The sequence below is a fragment of the Solanum lycopersicum genome, chromosome 8, assembly GCF_036512215.1.
Source record: "Solanum lycopersicum chromosome 8, SLM_r2.1".
In the NCBI taxonomy this organism is placed as follows: domain Eukaryota; kingdom Viridiplantae; phylum Streptophyta; class Magnoliopsida; order Solanales; family Solanaceae; genus Solanum; species Solanum lycopersicum.
Genome location: NC_090807.1, coordinates 61,176,934 through 61,195,557, shown reverse-complemented (window position 1 = coordinate 61,195,557; position 18,624 = coordinate 61,176,934). Strand labels below are relative to the sequence as shown.

General features: G+C 30.4%; 1 protein-coding gene across 8 annotated transcripts; it reads right to left on the bottom strand.

The window, feature by feature from the left end:
- Window positions 1-2,886: 2,886 nt before the first annotated feature.
- On the bottom strand, window positions 2,887-16,903 carry LOC101265356 (uncharacterized). Of its 8 annotated transcripts, none has more exons than XR_011211251.1 (6): window positions 14,701-14,877; window positions 10,613-10,860; window positions 7,950-8,031; window positions 7,718-7,864; window positions 7,427-7,629; window positions 2,887-3,229 (listed from the first exon to the last, which is right to left on the bottom strand). XR_011211251.1 is itself a non-coding variant. In XM_069288202.1 (6 exons), the coding sequence occupies exons 3-6, from the start codon at window positions 10,618-10,620 to the stop codon at window positions 7,513-7,515; spliced, it is 354 nt and encodes a 117-aa protein (XP_069144303.1). In that variant the 5' UTR covers window positions 10,621-10,860; window positions 14,793-14,910; window positions 16,765-16,903; the 3' UTR covers window positions 7,431-7,512. The 8 variants fall into 8 exon arrangements, 3 of the variants coding, with proteins under 3 accessions (XP_069144303.1, XP_069144304.1, XP_069144302.1); XR_011211252.1 differs by having other exon boundaries at window positions 7,718-7,786; XR_011211253.1 differs by having other exon boundaries at window positions 7,718-7,786; window positions 10,613-10,785; window positions 14,701-14,874.
- Window positions 16,904-18,624: the final 1,721 nt, after the last annotated feature.

Sequence of the window (18,624 nt, the reverse complement as noted above, 5' to 3'; positions counted from 1 at the left end):
AAATTCAGAATCGGCGTTCCAGAGATTTTTTTTTTAGCAAAATCATTTTTTTTTAATTCAAAATCTGAATTTTTTAATATTATGAAATTGAATAATGCAATAAATTAGTACGTTTTTTATACAGATTTGATGGTAATCTTGTTAAAAAATTAACGTAAATCATGAGAAAATTGTTATCCTTTTTTTACACCGTAACAGTTAACATAAAAAAATATTAAAGTATCCGGCCATTTCTATTTACGTATCATTTTGTTTTATAAAGTATCCAAATTTCTCAAAAAGAAGGAATTTTTGATAAATATTGATATTATAGGGATGGAATGTAATTTGTCAATACAGTATGTCATTGGCCTAATTTTTACACTTTAATAGCTGGAAAAAACTACCAAATCTGACAAACATTTTATATACATTTACAATAGGAATAACTATAGAAATTTTAACTTTTAGTTTAATAATTACCATTATCCCCTATAAGTTTTACAAATCTCCAAAATCTTCCATTTTTTTCTTAAATAAAAAATATCATTAATGTATCCGACCCTTTATTAATGTATCTGACCATCTTTTTAATGTATCAACACTTTGGTTTTTGGCCATTAATGTATTCAGACACTCCATTACTATAACCTCCCTCTTTTTATTGTATCAAAGCTTTGATTTTTCGGTCATATACGTATTTGACCCTCTTTTTAATGTATCGGCGCTTATATTATTGTTTCGTTTGAGAGATTTCTGTATTTATAAAATTTTAAGGGATAAATTATAATTTTGCTTTAAAAGTATGTGATTTCTGTAATTTACCCAAAATACTCACTTCACCCTATTTAGTTGTCCACTTTAGAAATAACACACATACTAAGATAACAATAATTAACATTATGAAGTTATTTTATCCTTATGAATTATGATTTCAGTGAATTAAAACTTAGAAATTTTCAAGAAGTTTAAATGAGGGTATAATAGGAAAAAAAGTTATCATTTCTTGATTTGTCAAAATGGACAAGTAAATAGGAACAACTAAAAGAAGAAATACGGACAAAGGGAGTAAATAGCTACAATTAATTTTTGTCCAAACTCATCGATGATCCTCTAAAGTTAGCACAAAGTTTCACTTAGACACCTCAACTAGACGATGTTCATTTTAGACACCTCATGTAGGATTTCGTAGCGTCATTTTGACACTTTTTGCTAACATGTAAAAGTGGGCGTAATAAACTCAACAATAGCGCGTGAAATACTTAATTTAACCATTTTTTATTTATTTTCTCTTCTTCTTCTCCATTTTTCAAGCCCCCCCCCCCCCTTTTTTTTTCCAAGCTTAAACTCCTTCAGTGGAGGTTAAATTTTTTATTCACATTCCTTTCTAAGTCATTTTTCTTCTTCATTTTATTATTTACCTAAATCTACCATCACCTCACTCCACTTTTTGCCGGAAAATGGATACCTACACAAATATTTCATATTTATTCTCGCTGTCTTTCTTTCTCTCCCTCTATTCTTCCCAAAAAGCAACACCAAAAAGAAAGAAGAAAAATAAATATGAAAAATAGTAAAAGGAAAGAATATTTTTTTAAAAAAGCACAAAAATTATTTTGAGTGTAACGAAAAAGAGATTTTTTTAGAATAATATTTCTATTTTATTTATTAAGTCATGAAATTAATTGTCAACTTTAGAAGGTTACCGATTAGTTTAGCCTTAGTATTTTCTTATATTATATAGATATAACTACACAATAAATAGCAAAGTTAATTATATACAAATAATCAGCAAAGTTATTAATATTAAATAGGAAAGTTATTATTACACAATTAATTGATTATGTCTAGGAATCTTTTATGTGATTGGTATTTGGCCCATGTCTATCTTCATTAATACTTTATTTTCATCAATATTCCTATATCATAATTTTTTTTGTATCCCCCCCAAATTTCTTCCAATTTAAGATCCTTCTAATGATTCTAGCATCAAGTTCTGTAATTTAAATTCATCATATATCTTTTAATCGATATTTTTCCTTATTTTTATAAAGATTATATTTGTATACATCTATATTTTTATCTATTTTTAAGGGATTTCGATTAAAGAACTATTTGTTTCTCCATTACATGGGTTATAGTTATTTTTATAAGTTGTTCTTCAAAGTTATCTTCAATTTAGCCCAATATTAATCTAACTGTAGCTCATATTGTGCGCCAGGGACAGATCTCGAGTCTTGAATATCTGGTTTCGATTAAAGATTGGATCGGATTTTGAGTCAGGATTGACACTCAGGTGTTGCTCTCGTGTCTCGATTGCTAGAGCTAGACTTGGTTGTCGAGTCTCAAGGTAGCATAACTAGTCTCACCTCGGGTAAGGGATTGGATCTCGATGCTCAAGTCTTAGATTCCGAGTCAAATTTCTATATATGGGTGGACTAAGCAATTTTGAGCTTCCAAATTCCTTATAAGTAGCTGGAATATAAAAAGGTAACAAGGTAAATGATATTTTGTAACCTAAGTTTACACGGAGAGTTTTAGGAAATCTTATCAAGTTAGAGCATTTAAGTTTAAACCTCAGTATAGATTGTTTATGGAGTAGTAAGATTGTCTTAGCTTCTTGAGCATGTGCAAATGACTTAAAAAGTGATAATCAAACTCAAGCTCTTGACATGTGACCCCAATATCTCGATAAAATACTAGTCTTCGCTGCATCTTTCAAAGACAAGCACCCTAAATTCCGTCCAAAATATTGCAGGGGAAAGTTGCTAATTGTATCTATACCAGATCTCCTAGTACTCCTCATGGACCATGGTCGAGTACTGATGAGAGTTTTAGGAAAGATAACCAATAGTACTAAGCAAATGTAGTTATCAACTTTCATAGTATTCGATATTCTTCCGAGAATTTTGATATAAAGACAATATTCAAAACTACATGAATACATATTTAAACATGTATGCATAGACATACATGACTAATAGTTCAATAATTTCAACCACATACAGAAATCTCTAGGTTCTTTTTATTACATTGACAAACTCAATTATGAGGAACATCCATCCAAAAATTATACTTCATATTTATTTTTATGAAGAGATCAAACAAACAATGAAATTAAAAAAGAAACTAGGAATCTCGGATAAACAATATTGTTATTGCTACAAAAATAGATCAAGCTTATGAATGAAATAGCCATAAATAAAGAAGAGGCCATTATGTAAAGTAGTAATAGTAAGTATTTTGTTTTCTTGTGTCGGCCGAATATAAAGAGGCCAAGTGTAAAGTATGTGTCGGCCATTTTTGGCCAAAAGTCTGTAAATTTTGTGTATAAATAGAGGGTTTCCCCTCATAAATAAAGGCATCAATCCTTCATCTAACAATCTTCTCTCTACTCTCAATTCATAAATCCGCTTCCACTCCCCTCCATTGGTATCAGAGCTAGATAATTAAATAATTATGGAAAACAAATCAACTATGACAAATGATTCTGGAGAAAACAGGTATACCATTTTATATTCATGAGTAGCTAAATTAATTTATTCCTGAAAATCTCTTGTTAATTATAATTTTTAATCATGTTTGAATAATGTTATAATAACCATCTTTAGAAAGTTTGCTACAGAAATATTCTTCGAATAAGTATGTCCAGACTATGCCATCCTAAGGTTGAAACCGGTAGGCAGAGAAGGCCGTTTAGGGGAGTAAACAAAGTTGAGGCGCTGTTAGGGTAACTAATCAAAGAAGAAAGCTGTAGTAGTGACCAGACGAGATGATTATTAAATCATTATTTTTGCATAATAAGCAAGTATAATTTATTAAGAGGTTGGAAGGAATAAAATTTTAGTGAAAAATGAAAATAATAAAAATGGAAACATACCTATTAGACGATAATGTTGATTATAAGATATTACTACTCTATATACTAAAAAATTTGAATACTGATATAAAAGGAGAAATTTATAATAAATTATTAACATATGAGATAATAGAAATAACAACCCAAGGTTGGACTAAGTTAACCATACAAAGTATACAAGATGAGCTTTATTATGACATGTATGATTTAGATATTGGAGATTAAATATGACTGAATATTGGCTAAGGCGATATGGTAGAAATTACAGGTTAAAAAAGATTAGATATCCAGATAAATTAAGTAAGCTTTTTAAAATATCATATAAAAAGTTATGATGAATAAAAATAAAAATATTAAAATAAAAAGAACTAAGATAGATAAAAAGGTAAGAAAAATATGGAAAAAATTAAGATCTTTATATATAGAATATGAACTATCACAACTAGTCAAAACAGATAATGATAGAAAAAATCAATTGATAAACATAATTTCAAAAATAGAATATAAATATGTCTATTATTTGAAAAAACAATATGAACAAAGAAAAATATAAACAACAATTAATAGAAAAAATAATGGAACAAATAACTGAAAAAGAACAAGAATTACAACACAGAAAAAGAAGGTTAGAAGAAAATACATTAGCAGGAGTATGTAATAAATCAATACTAGCACAAAGAAAAAATATATTAATGTTAGAATTAGAATTAGATTGTCTTGAATATGAATTACAACATAATATAATACATAGATCATAATGAATAAAGAAGAATTTGCAGTAGACGAAAAAACATATGAAAACCAAGATGGAATGATAATAAAAATAGTATTTTCAAATTTAGGAAGAAGATACAAGAGAATAGGAAATAACTTATACTTAATGCTAGAAAAAGAAACAGCAAAATTAGAATATAGTTTAACAGCTATGGTAAGAATAACAAAAGAAAATGAAGAAATAGATAAATCAAGAGAAATTGAAAAAATAAAAACACAAGCAAAACAAGAAGTACAAAATTTAGAAGAAATAAAAAAATACAAGAATAAGTGAATTAGAAAAAGAATTAGCTAGGTTAAAATTATTATATGAAAATAAACAAAAACAAAAAGATGAAGAGCTAGAATTAAGAAATGAAATAAAACAAATGGAACAGAAACTAAATGAAGATCTAAAAGAACTAAATGAAGATATTGAAGTAAATGAAATAGACGGAAATGAAAATGACCAACAATCAGAAATAAGTGATATAAGTGAAACATATACAGAAATTCTAGAACAGATAAATAAACCAAAAAAATTAGAAATAAACACAGGAGATATGAATAGACCTAGTACGTCAAGAGTTAAAACCCCAGATAATAGTCCCAGAAATAGTCCTAGAGTTAGTCCTAGGAGAACACCACCAACTTATTATACAGAAAGCTATCAACAATCAGACAGAAATAATGCAATATGGAACAGTAGACTAAATAAAAATTGGACACCTAAACCAGCAAATGAACAATACAATTTCTTAGATTTAGATTGTATCGCAGATATAAATAAAGCAATATTGTTATGGATAGGAAATATGTCTAAACAGTTAATAGATAACAAAATAGAAACAGCGAAAATAGAATTCTATTTTCGCTGTTTCTATTTTGTTATCTATTAACTGTTTAGACATATTTCCTATCCATAACAATATTGCTTTATTTATATCTGCGATACAATCTAAATCTAAGAAATTGTATTGTTCATTTGCTGGTTTAGGTGTCCAATTTTTATTTAGTCTACTGTTCCATATTGCATTATTTCTGTCTGATTGTTGATAGCTTTCTGTATAATAAGTTGGTGGTGTTCTCCTAGGACTAACTCTAGGACTATTTCTGGGACTATTATCTGGGGTTTTAACTCTTGACGTACTAGGTCTATTCATATCTCCTGTGTTTATTTCTAATTTTTTTGGTTTATTTATCTGTTCTAGAATTTCTGTATATGTTTCACTTATATCACTTATTTCTGATTGTTGGTCATTTTCATTTCCGTCTATTTCATTTACTTCAATATCTTCATTTAGTTCTTTTAGATCTTCATTTAGTTTCTGTTCCATTTGTTTTATTTCATTTCTTAATTCTAGCTCTTCATCTTTTTGTTTTTGTTTATTTTCATATAATAATTTTAACCTAGCTAATTCTTTTTCTAATTCACTTATTCTTGTATTTTTTTATTTCTTCTAAATTTTGTACTTCTTGTTTTGCTTGTGTTTTTATTTTTTCAATTTCTCTTGATTTATCTATTTCTTCATTTTCTTTTGTTATTCTTACCATAGCTGTTAAACTATATTCTAATTTTGCTGTTTCTTTTTCTAGCATTAAGTATAAGTTATTTCCTATTCTCTTGTATCTTCTTCCTAAATTTGAAAATACTATTTTTATTATCATTCCATCTTGGTTTTCATATGTTTTTTCGTCTACTGCAAATTCTTCTTTATTCATTATGATCTATGTATTATATTATGTTGTAATTCATATTCAAGACAATCTAATTCTAATTCTAACATTAATATATTTTTTCTTTGTGCTAGTATTGATTTATTACATACTCCTGCTAATGTATTTTCTTCTAACCTTCTTTTTCTGTGTTGTAATTCTTGTTCTTTTTCAGTTATTTGTTCCATTATTTTTTCTATTAATTGTTGTTTATATTTTTCTTTGTTCATATTGTTTTTTCAAATAATAGACATATTTATATTCTATTTTTGAAATTATGTTTATCAATTGATTTTTTCTATCATTATCTGTTTTGACTAGTTGTGATAGTTCATATTCTATATATAAAGATCTTAATTTTTTCCATATTTTTCTTACCTTTTTATCTATCTTAGTTCTTTTTATTTTAATATTTTTATTTTTATTCATCATAACTTTTTATATGATATTTTAAAAAGCTTACTTAATTTATCTGGATATCTAATCTTTTTTAACCTGTAATTTCTACCATATCGCCTTAGCCAATATTCAGTCATATTTAATCTCCAATATCTAAATCATACATGTCATAATAAAGCTCATCTTGTATACTTTGTATGGTTAACTTAGTCCAACCTTGGGTTGTTATTTCTATTATCTCATATGTTAATAATTTATTATAAATTTCTCCTTTTATATCAGTATTCAAATTTTTTAGTATATAGAGTAGTAATATCTTATAATCAACATTATCGTCTAATAGGTATGTTTCCATTTTTATTATTTTCATTTTTCACTAAAATTTTATTCCTTCCAACCTCTTAATAAATTATACTTGCTTATTATGCAAAAATAATGATTTAATAATCATCTCGTCTGGTCACTACTACAGCTTTCTTCTTTGATTAGTTACCCTAACAGCGCCTCAACTTTGTTTACTCCCCTAAACGGCCTTCTCTGCCTACCGGTTTCAACCTTAGGATGGCATAGTCTGGACATACTTATTCGAAGAATATTTCTGTAGCAAACTTTCTAAAGATGGTTATTATAACATTATTCAAACATGATTAAAAATTATAATTAACAAGAGATTTTCAGGAATAAATTAATTTAGCTACTCATGAATATAAAATGGTATACCTGTTTTCTCCAGAAGTTGCAATGTATATTTTCTCAAGTGCAGTTGCATATGCCAATACATGCTTCAAGATTCTGTTTAAGTTTTATCAACCCAGTAGAGGAGGGTCATATCCACGCTTTTGAGCCGCTTCATTGCACTTTGTGTCATTTCTTTTTATCGCAAGGGATGTGTACATGCACTCGCACGTTTCTAAAGCATCAGACTTGAGAAAGGAAAAAGAAGGTTAATTATAAGAAAAACCTATACATCAACATATGAATTACAATCAAAAGATGAAAAATGAGACATACAGTAATTAGAAGCCTTTCTATGTTGGGGAAGCGGCTGATCAAGTCAAGCACATATGTAACCCAGTCAACCTTGGCAAAGATCAAATTCTTAAAATTCAAAATTTTGATGTTGTCTAGTGTTAACTGAGGCTCTGGTACGGTAAAGGACTAAAACAAAGTGCGACAAAATTAGCTAAAATTACGAGGAAAATCTAGTAGTGCATCAGACAGATATCTCAATGATGATGATTACCTCCAACATGTTAAAAGGCATGCCCAATGCAACTTCCTCAAGCAGAGGGGTTCTTCTAAAGCAAAGGGAATTTGCTCTGCCGCTGAATTCAAAGATTTTTAGATTAGGGACCTCAATAATGAAGCTATCAAAATCACTGCAGCAAACCATCGATACATGCTCAAGTAATGGGCTCGAAAGTTACAACTTGAAAATTAAGGGTAACAAAACTTTGAAAACCTTTAAAGTTGGGAGGAGGGTGGAATTTACAATTATTAAGTTCCAGGTGCTTTAGATCCTGAAAATTTGAATAGGTGAGAAGGAAGGCGAAAGCATATAAGAAATGCAAGTGATAATTCCTGGACATTTTTGTTAGACAAAAATACAATCCAGGTTTCAATATTAGAAAAACAGTTGGAGCTAGGGTACAAGAGGCTAAATTTGCGTACTACTCCTTGATGCATCAATAGGACTTTATATATACTTGTTTTCAGGAGTTCTTTGTTGATGTTATAATCAAACACTAGAGGCTTAATGTTTACCAAGTTAACACTAGAGACTTTATAAATACTTGTTTTCAGGAGTTCTTTGTTAATGTTTACCAGAAAAATGATCAGATCCATTATCTACCAAGTTGGGATTTCCCCTTTACAGAGTTGCATCCAGAGGCTTATCAGTAAACGAGGCTTACTGTGTTAGCAGAATGCTCCTCCGACTGCAGAATGCTTTACAAAGTTATGAACCCCTGCCCTCTATTTTTTATAGTTGTACGAAGTAGGCAGTCCAAGTGTAAATGAAATTTTTCCCCTCATTTTGATAGTCATTAAGTTTGTCACTAATGTTATTTTATAAGGTTGCTTGTGATTGGTCAAGAGATGTCATTTAGGACACTAAACAACTCTTGATTGGTTCTTGTTCTGATTGGAGTTTCCACGTCATTTAAACACACGTCATCATCTAGTTGGTCTTGAATTTGAATAAAATGTCATATCCTTAAATATGTTACATGAGTTTGCGCCTTCAGTGAAATGGATCATCAGTTCGAAATTTAATCCAAATTTAGTATGAATTATACCAACAATTTAATGTGTTTGCAACGTTCTCTTGAGATCCTGACCAAAATAATATTACATAAACCTTTGAGAGTTGTCTAAATCTGTTTCGTTACATAGTAAATGGTAATAAATGTCATGATTCATTATTTTATGGGAAAATCTCAAATATGCTATCAGACATTGAGAAAAAGAGTTATTTCTATCATCAGTTAATAGTTCTAATACACAGTTTATAAGACTCAATAATCATAGTACAATAGCCACAATTCAACAGTCAACATGTATCATGTATGTAAATCACAATAGTCAAATGGATCAATCACAAGTATCAAATGTATCTATGACAATCAACAAGTAGATCAATCATATGCAATCAAGTATGTGATTGATGCACTTGGTACTTCTGATTGATCCGTTTAACTCTTATGATTGACATACTTGATACGTGTTGATTGTTGAATTGTGACTATTGGACTATGATTATCAAGCCTTGTGAACTGTGCATTAAAACTATTAATGAATGACATAAATTAGTCTTTCTCAATGTGTGATATCATATTTGAGATTTTACCATAAAATTATGAAACAATGACATTTATTACCATTTTCTATGTAACGGAATAGATTTGGACAACTCTTAAAGATTTATGTTATTTTTTTTGGTCAAGATCTCAGGGAACGTTGTAAACACATCAAAATGTTCAGTCTGATTTATACTAAATATGGATTAAGTTTCAAACCAATGGTCAATTTCATTGAAGGCACAAATTCATGTAACGTACTCAAGAATATGACATCCTATTCAAATTCAAGAGGAACAAAATGATGTCTTGTTTAAATGACATGGAAACTCCCAATCAGAGCAAGAATCAATTAAAAGTCGTTTATTGTCCAAAATGACATGTTTTGACCAATCACAAGCAACTTTATTAAATACATTTGTGATAAACTTAATGACTATCAAAATGAGGCAACAAAATTCACTTACACTTGAGCTGCCTACTTCATACAACTATTAATAGGGGAGAGGGGTTCATAATTTCCTAAAGACATAAAACATTGAAGAAAGCATTATGCAATCTTTGAAGGCATCCGCAAGTAGAAGTTCTTCCCGGAGATCAACCTGAAACAGCATCATGCTTCCCGACGTTCCTAAAGTCCAAGTACATCTCAGAGATTTATTTCTATAACCCTAAATCATGTTTGATACATTTTTCAATATTGTTCTCATGTTCGATTGTGATTTCTTTTCATTTTACAACAACACTCATTTCCCAAAATCTCTCCTATTTTTTGGTTAGAAGTAAGAAAATATAGATGGTACAATTTAATCTATAAGTGGTTTATGATATTTACCAATAACTACACAACTATAATTTACAAAAGCTAAGGAAATAGTTGGACTTTCTTATTTGAAAAAGTGGCATTGACAGATGTTGCAATTACCTGATGATCATATAAGAAATTAACTTCATTGATTGATGTTGAAGGAAAAGCGGATATTTAAGACAAATCTACCTCAATTGCTATAGGTAGAAATGTGTTGGAATTAATCTAGGTCATATCGGGATCTCAAAAGGAAATTGAATTGAATAAATCAAGTTTATCTATGAATATGTGCAAATAGACCTGTACATATTTCTTCAAATTTGAATCTAATGTTGTCTGATTCTCGATGGAATTGTTTCATCTCATCCATCAAAGATCTCCTTCAGTACAGGTTCACATGCCAATATAGACTTCACAAATTCCATTTCCATCTCAAAACCAATAAAATAACACATCTCCACACTTCGTAGCAGCTTCACAGCACCACACGACATTGATTTAGCTCATAATAATTGTAAAACAGGTTCCACAACATTGCCTACTACTCCCTAGAATATATTTGGTAACAGTTAGGCGGGTTCAGATGAAGAAACCATATTAATACGTACAATGAGAAAATAGGAAAATGCTTAGTGCTTACACATTCAATTGTAAGTTATTGTAATTTAGAGTAGCTTGTAACCAGTGACCTGTACTTGGAACCTTGTCAACATTATATTTCAGAAAGATATATCCAAAATACAGAGAAATTTGACATGCTTTAGAGCAATCGGTAGATTCTCTGGTATACCTCCCATGGTTTATGATATGTACCAACTTTGATTAATAGACTATAAATGTATATTTCCTCTATTGATGAACCGCCTAGTTCCAGTTTTTCCAGGGATGGCATGTAAATGGAATAACTTTGTAAGATAAGAACAAAAAGGTGATGGATCCACCAAAATTCTTGACTTGAGTTGAGCTACATGATGATGCTTCTAAGTATCGGGGTATTTTTGAAGCAAATGGAATTTGATGTTCCAAGAAATTTTGACATTTGAGATTGGTGGCATCAATTTCTAGAATATCAAATTCGGTGCACCAAGTCAACCACAAACTTTCAAGCAATGGGCATTTGGATGTGAGAACCTAAATATTGTTGGATCAACACTTTGACAAGAAGAACATCCAGTAATAAATATCAAAATAATACGTCAAATTAGGGGGATATAAGAATAGTCTTGGAGCAGTAAACTTTAGTATGGGTCCTTGATGGATTCGCAGGACTTGGTAAATGATTGTCTTCACTACTTGATTGTTGTTGAAAGAAGCGAAAAACTCACTAAGAAAATCAAGTTGTGCACGTGTTACCCATTTGTTCCTCCAGTCTTTTGATAAGATATTGCTCTTCGTTGCATCTTTCAAAGGCAAGCTTCTTAAAATTTTATCCAGGATATTACTACGCAAATTGTAGCACTCTTCGTGATTTTAAACACAAGTTTGTAGTCTAATAATTCAGATCTGGATTAAAGAAAATATTCAAATTCTCATAAATACACATTTCAGCAATGTATACATAGTCTTATATAACTACTAGCTAGTTCAACTTTTTCAATTGCATGGAGCTTTATCATTTCGCCAATATCGGAGGGAAAAATAATGATGAATGTGAGAGTATGAGGAAAATGTTGATTGGAGACAACAATGGTGATTTTATGAATACAATCTAAAAGATTCAATAATGTATATACACCTATATAAGGATATTTCACCTAAATACACATCACATATCTTTGGCGAGGGGAGCCAAGAAAGGTATTTCCAGTTCAAGAAAAAGATCTTGCACAAATCTTCGTGCAATTGGCAAAACCTACATTAAAGCAATTACCTTATTTTCAATATTTGGAACGCCATACAACTATTTGCATTTCTAAAAAAAGATTTTATAGAAATATATACTTAACATATGAGATATCTACTCTAGCAATTTCTTTACCAAAAGCCACCCAGATTACTATAAGATTATAAACAAATTGAAGTGTGCAAAAATAGGCTCCAAAGTATTTGGGAGTTCCGCCCCTAGGGTTTTTGTCTAGTGGTAAGTGTGTTGCGTGATTAGGCATACATCTTGGTTTGCAACGGATGAAACCTACTATTTAAGCTGAGAAGAATATAATTTGGCCGTATATTCTTCTCGACTTAAATAGTAGGTTTCATTGGTTGCAAACCGAAACCCAAGATATATGTCTAATCCATGCAACACACTTTCCACTAGACAAAAGTCGTAGGGGCTGAACTCCTAATTATTTTTGGCGCCTATTTATGATTTCTTACGATCTGTCCATTATATGGATAGTAATCAGGGTGGATTTAGGTGAAAAAAAATGCAAGAGTAGATATCTCATAGTTTAAGTATAGATTTCTATAAATCTTTTTCAAAAATGGAAATAGCCGACGTTCCAAAAATGAGCATGATCTAATGTATGTTTTTTCATTGCAAAGAATCGATATCTACATGATCTTTTTCTGAAAATGGAAATAGTTTCCTACTTCCTAGTCCCCCTCACAAAAAAAATATATATATATTGAAGTGAAATATCTTTATATATATATATATATATATATATATATAAATAAATTCAGGTACTCTCTCATTCATCATTAATTATTTTTTCCCTTTATATTGGTAAAATGATAAACTTCTATGCAATCAAAAATGTGAATTTGTAGTTATAAAAGACTATGCATACATTGTTGAAATGTGTAATTATGAGAATTTAGATATTTTCTTTATTTCATATTTGAATTACTAGAGTTGTTTATAAACTTGTGTACTAAGCCATGAAGAATGCTACAATGAGCAATTTATCGTGTAATGTCCTGGATAAAATTCTATGGAGCTTGTCTTTTGAAAGATACAGTGAAGACCAATATTTTGTCAAAAGACTAGAGGTACAAATGAGTAACATGTGCAAAACTTGATTTTCACAGTTAATTTTTCAGATCTTTCAAAGACAATCAAGAAGCCAAGACAATCATTTACCAAGTCCTACGACTACATCAAGGATCAATACTAAAGTTTACACTCTGCTGTCTTAATTTGACGTGTCTTCTTGATATTTATCAAAAAAATGTCTAGGAATTCACCCTTCATATATTCTAAGGCAGTATATATCATTTACCTTCTTATCTTTTAACATTCCAACAACTTAGACATCTCGAACTTGATATATTCCACCATCCACCTGATATCAAAGGGTTTATGAAACCTACTAGTTGTAATCTTCAAGATATATGTCTAATCCACGCAATTCTAAAGGTTAACAGGTAGATAACTAGGGAAAATTCACCACTTCGTACCCCTGTTTCAAACCACTTGATAGTACTACATTAGACTTTTCACCCGATATGCGATAGAAAAGTGTTTGTTACTCACAAATAGTAGCTTGTATGAAGGAAGAAGTTGATCTATCAGAATTAAGACAAGGATGAGAGACGAAAGAGACTTTTCAATCGCTACACGTTGGTTTGTTGTTTAGGGGTATAATTGCTTCCTTTCTGAAAGAGATGAAACAAATCACACACGGAAACTAAAAGGATCGAACAATCTCAATGGTGAGTCGTTTACCTAAAAATTTCAAAAATGAATATCAACTTCTTGGTATATAAACTCTACGTTCGGTGATGCTCGAGGGAATTGCTTCATCTCGTCCATCATTTTCATTCCCCTATGACTGAAATCTGTTGTGGTTACAACACCTATCTTCTCAAATGCAGTTGCAATGACAATACATGCTTCAAAAATTCCATTCAAGTTTTCAGGAGTCGTCCTTTGCCAACGTTCTCATCAAGCACTAGTTCGGAAATTATTACCCACTTATAGCTTCATTTTCGTATAATTGAAAAGCAAGCATCCTAATATCTTCTCAAAAAGATCACAAGGCAAACTACTAATTCTATCAACGACAGAGCTCTCTCCACTCCTCTAATTAGTGGGCATAAGGTAAATTGTGAATCGAGTGGTAAATACATTATCATTAGTAGCTTTTAATTCTTTTCTATATATGTGAACTTCAAAACTAGAGAAACTCAATATAACAATGTAAAGTATATATATATATAATTAGAGTTAGAGAAAGGAGGTGGATATCAATTCAATAGAAAGTTGTAAGCATATATATGACTATTCCGCTCTGTCCCTAATGTAAAAGGCTTTGTTACTCACAAAATGCAACACAACAAAGAGGTTTAGACCATAGCTTGAAGCTAATCAATCAGAATTCACAATTTCTGTAAACAGTCTTGATCCCTAATAGATAGAGACTGTTTGCTAACTTTTTTTCAAACGCAAAAGCATAACAAAATCATATATAGATTCTGTTGAAGAAATCAATAAGCATTCGTACCAGAAAAACGGCCATATCCGTTATCTACCGAGTGTCGAACTTTATGTCAATGTTGGGATTTCACCGTCAGAGAGTTCAACTCAGAGGCTTACCCATAGGAGAGTCCGCTGAGAGAGATCGAAAGCTGCCCTCTATTTTCTCTAGGGTGATGTTTTGTGTTTCAACTCCATGCTTAATGCTTCAGCAGAAACTGGTTCAAAACTTTATAACCTATCCAATCGGTCCAAAATTTCATATTGGGCTTATTTTAGTCCATTCAAACATAGCCCAATTTTAAAAGCTGAAAAAAACTACAAAATCTGACAAACATTTTTTTATATACATTTACAATAGCAATAACTATAGAAATACTTTTAGTTTAATAATTACCATTATCCCTTATATATTTTACAAATCTCCAAAATTTTTCATTTTTTTCTTGAATAAAAAATATCATTAATTTATCCGACCATCTTTTTAATGTATCGGCACTTTGGTTTTTGACCATTAATGTATTCAGACCCTCCATTATTGTATACTCCCTTTTTTTAATGTATCAACGCTTTGATTTTTTGGTCATATATGTATTTGACCCTCTTTTAATGTATCAGCGTTTATATTATTGTTCCGTTTGAGAGATTTTTGTATTTATAAATTTTTAAGGGATAAATTATAATTTTGCTTTAAAAGTATGTGATTTCTGTAATTTGCCCAAAATACTAACTCTATCCCTATTTAGTTGTCCACTTTAGAAATAACAGACATATTAAGATAACAATAATTAGCATTCTGAAGTTATTTTATCCTTATTAATTATGATTTCGAAAGGCGTAAATTAAAACTTAGAAATTTTTAAGAAGTTTAAATAAGGGTATAATAGGAAAAAAGTTATCTTTTATTGATTTGTCAAAATGAACAAGTAAATAGGAATAACTAAAAGAAGAAATACAGACAAGTAAATACGAACAAAGGGGAGTAAATAGCTACAATGAATTTTTGTCCAAACTCATTGATGAGCTTCTAAAGTTAGCACAAAGTTTCACTTAGACACCTCAACTAGACGATGTTCAGTTTAGACCCCCCCCCCCCCCTCACACACACACCTTTTTTTCAAGCTTAAACTCTTTCAATAGAGGTTAAATTTTTTATTCATATTTGTTTCTAAGTCATTTTTTTTATTCATTTTATTAATTCTCTAAATCTACCATCACCTCACTCCACTTTTTGCCGGAAAAATGGACACCTACACTCATATTTCATATTTATTCTCTCTGTCTTTCTTCCTCTCCCTCTATTCTTCCCAAAAAAACAACACTAAAAAGAAAGAAGAAGAATAAATATGAAAAATAGTAAAAGGAAAGAATAATTTTTTTTAAAAAAAGCACAAAAAAGATTTTGAGTGTAATGAAAAAGAGATTTTTTAGAATAATATTTCTATTTTATTTACCAAGTCATAAAATTAGTTGTCAACTTTAGAAGGTTACCGATGAGTTTAGCCGTATTATTTTTTGTATATTATATAGATATAACTACACAATAAATAAGAAAGTTAATTATATACAAATAATCAGAAAACTTATTAATATTAAATAGGAAAGTTATTATTACACAACTAATTGATTATGTCTAGAAATCTTTTATGTGCTTGGTATTTGGTTCCCCATGTCTATCTTCATTAATACTTTATCTTTCATCAATATTCCTATATCACAAATTTTTTTTATCCCCCACCCCACCCCCCAAATTTCTTCCAATTTAAGATACATATATATGGTTTAGAGATAGAGAAAGGAGAAAGATATCAATTCAATAGAGAATTGTAAACATACATATGACTATTTCACTCCGTCCCTAATGTAAAAGGCTTTGTTACTCACAAAATGGAAGACAACAAAGGGGTTTAGGCCATAGCTTACGCAAAGGAAGAAGCTAATCAATCAGAATTCACAGTTTTCGTAAACAGTCTCGATCCCTAATAGATCGAGACTGTTTGCTACTTTTTTTCAAATACAAAATCATATCAAATTCAAATAAGCTAGAAATTTCAACCTAGATTTTGTTGAAGAAATCAATAAGCATTCATACCAGAAAAACGGCCAAATCCGTTATCTACCGAGTTTCGAACTTTATGCCAATGTTGGTATTTCACCGTCAGAGAGTTGAGCTCAGAGGCTTACCCATAGGAGAGTCCGTAGAGAGAAATTGAAATTTGCCCTCTATTTTCTCTAGGGTGATGTTTTGTGTTTTAACTCCTTGCTTAATGCTTTAGCAGAAATTGGCTCAAACATGATAACTTGTCCAATCCGTCCAAAATTTCATATTGGGCTTATTTTAGTCCAATCAAACATAGCCCAATTTTAAAAGTTGGATAAAACTACAGCATCTGACAAACATTTATATACATTTACAATAGGAATACAGAAATTTCAACTTTTAGTTTAGCTACTACCATTATCCCCTATAAGTTTTACAAATCTCCGAAATCTTTCATTTTTTTCTTAAGTCAAAAATATCATTTATGTATCCACCCTCTTTTTAATGTATCAGTACTTTGGTTTTTTGACCATTAATGTATTCAGACCCTCGATTACTGTATCCTCCCTCTTTTTAATGTATCAACACTTTGATTTTTGGGTCATTAATGTATTTGTCCCTGTTTTTAATGTATCATCACTTATATTATTGTTCCGTTTGAGAGATTTTGCAATTATGATTTTTTTAAGGGATAAATTATAATTTTGATTTAAAAGTATGTGTTTTTTGTAATTTGCCCAATATACTCCCTCCGTCCCTATTTTGTCCACTTTAGAAATGACACACATATTAAGATAACAATAATTAGCATAGTGAAGTTACAATTTTATCCTTATTAATTATGATTTCAAAAGGCGTGAATTAAAACTTAGAAATTTTCAAGAAGTTTAAATGAAGGTATAATAGGGGAGAAAAAATTCTTTCTTGATTTGTCAAAATGGACAAGTAGGAACAACTAAAAGAATAAATAGGGACAAGTAAACAGGCACAAATTGAGTAAATAGCTACGGTTAATTTATGTCCAAACTCATTGGTGACCTCTAAAGTTAGCAAAAATTTCACTTAGGCACCTCAACTAGACGATGTTCATTTAGACACCTCATGTAGGGTTCTGTTGTATCATTTTGACACATTTTACTAACATGTAAAAGTGGGTGTGATAAACTCGACAATAGCGCGTGAAAGACTTAATCTAGCCATTTTAATTTTATTTTCTCTTATTTTCCTCCATTTTTCAAGCCTTCCCCCAAACATACACCTTTTTTTAAAGTTTAAACTCCTTCAGTGTGTCACGCCCCGAGCCTATACCCTGAACATAGCCGACACTCGGAGACCATTACTGGCCCCAAGCGAACCTTTGGCCTGGCTTACTTACTCAGCAGAAGGCTTAAAACATTAATACAAGGATTAAGATGCTAAATAACTCAACTAAAACTGAAATAATAATGTTTTGAAAATAAACATTTACCTTAGCTAAAATGGCAACTCAAATATGATAATAAGTTAATAAAAAACTTTAACGAAAGAACTAACATATGACTGACTATCTATGAAGCCTCTTATAACTGAGATGGATGTTTGGAAACCCCCCCCCCCCCCCACACAACATCCTAATGAACTAAATTAGAAATCAATGAAGATGGATCCTCCGAAAAGCAGGGAGGCTAACCAATGGACTCTGAACTGCACACTGGATCAATGGTACGGCTGGAATGTCGATCCTAGTTACCTGTCGTCTGCATCATAACACGATGCAGGCCAACTGGCATCAGTACATTGAATGTACGAGTATGCGAGTTGGAGTGCTAAACAACATAGGCTTGAAGGAGATTCTGAAAGAAACACTTACTTTGACTCTTCTCAACTCATGAATATTTAACTAAACTCATTTCAATATTAAGCAATCTAAAA

Excerpts from the sequence above, each read along its gene's own strand:
- LOC101265356 (XM_069288202.1), bottom strand. Across the intron at positions 7,865-7,949 it reads TGCCTTTTAACATGTTGGAG|TCCTTTACCGTACCAGAGCC; the intron begins GTAATCATCATC and ends ACTTTGTTTTAG. Across the intron at positions 7,630-7,717 it reads TAGAAAGGCTTCTAATTACT|TCTGATGCTTTAGAAACGTG; the intron begins GTATGTCTCATT and ends TCCTTTCTCAAG.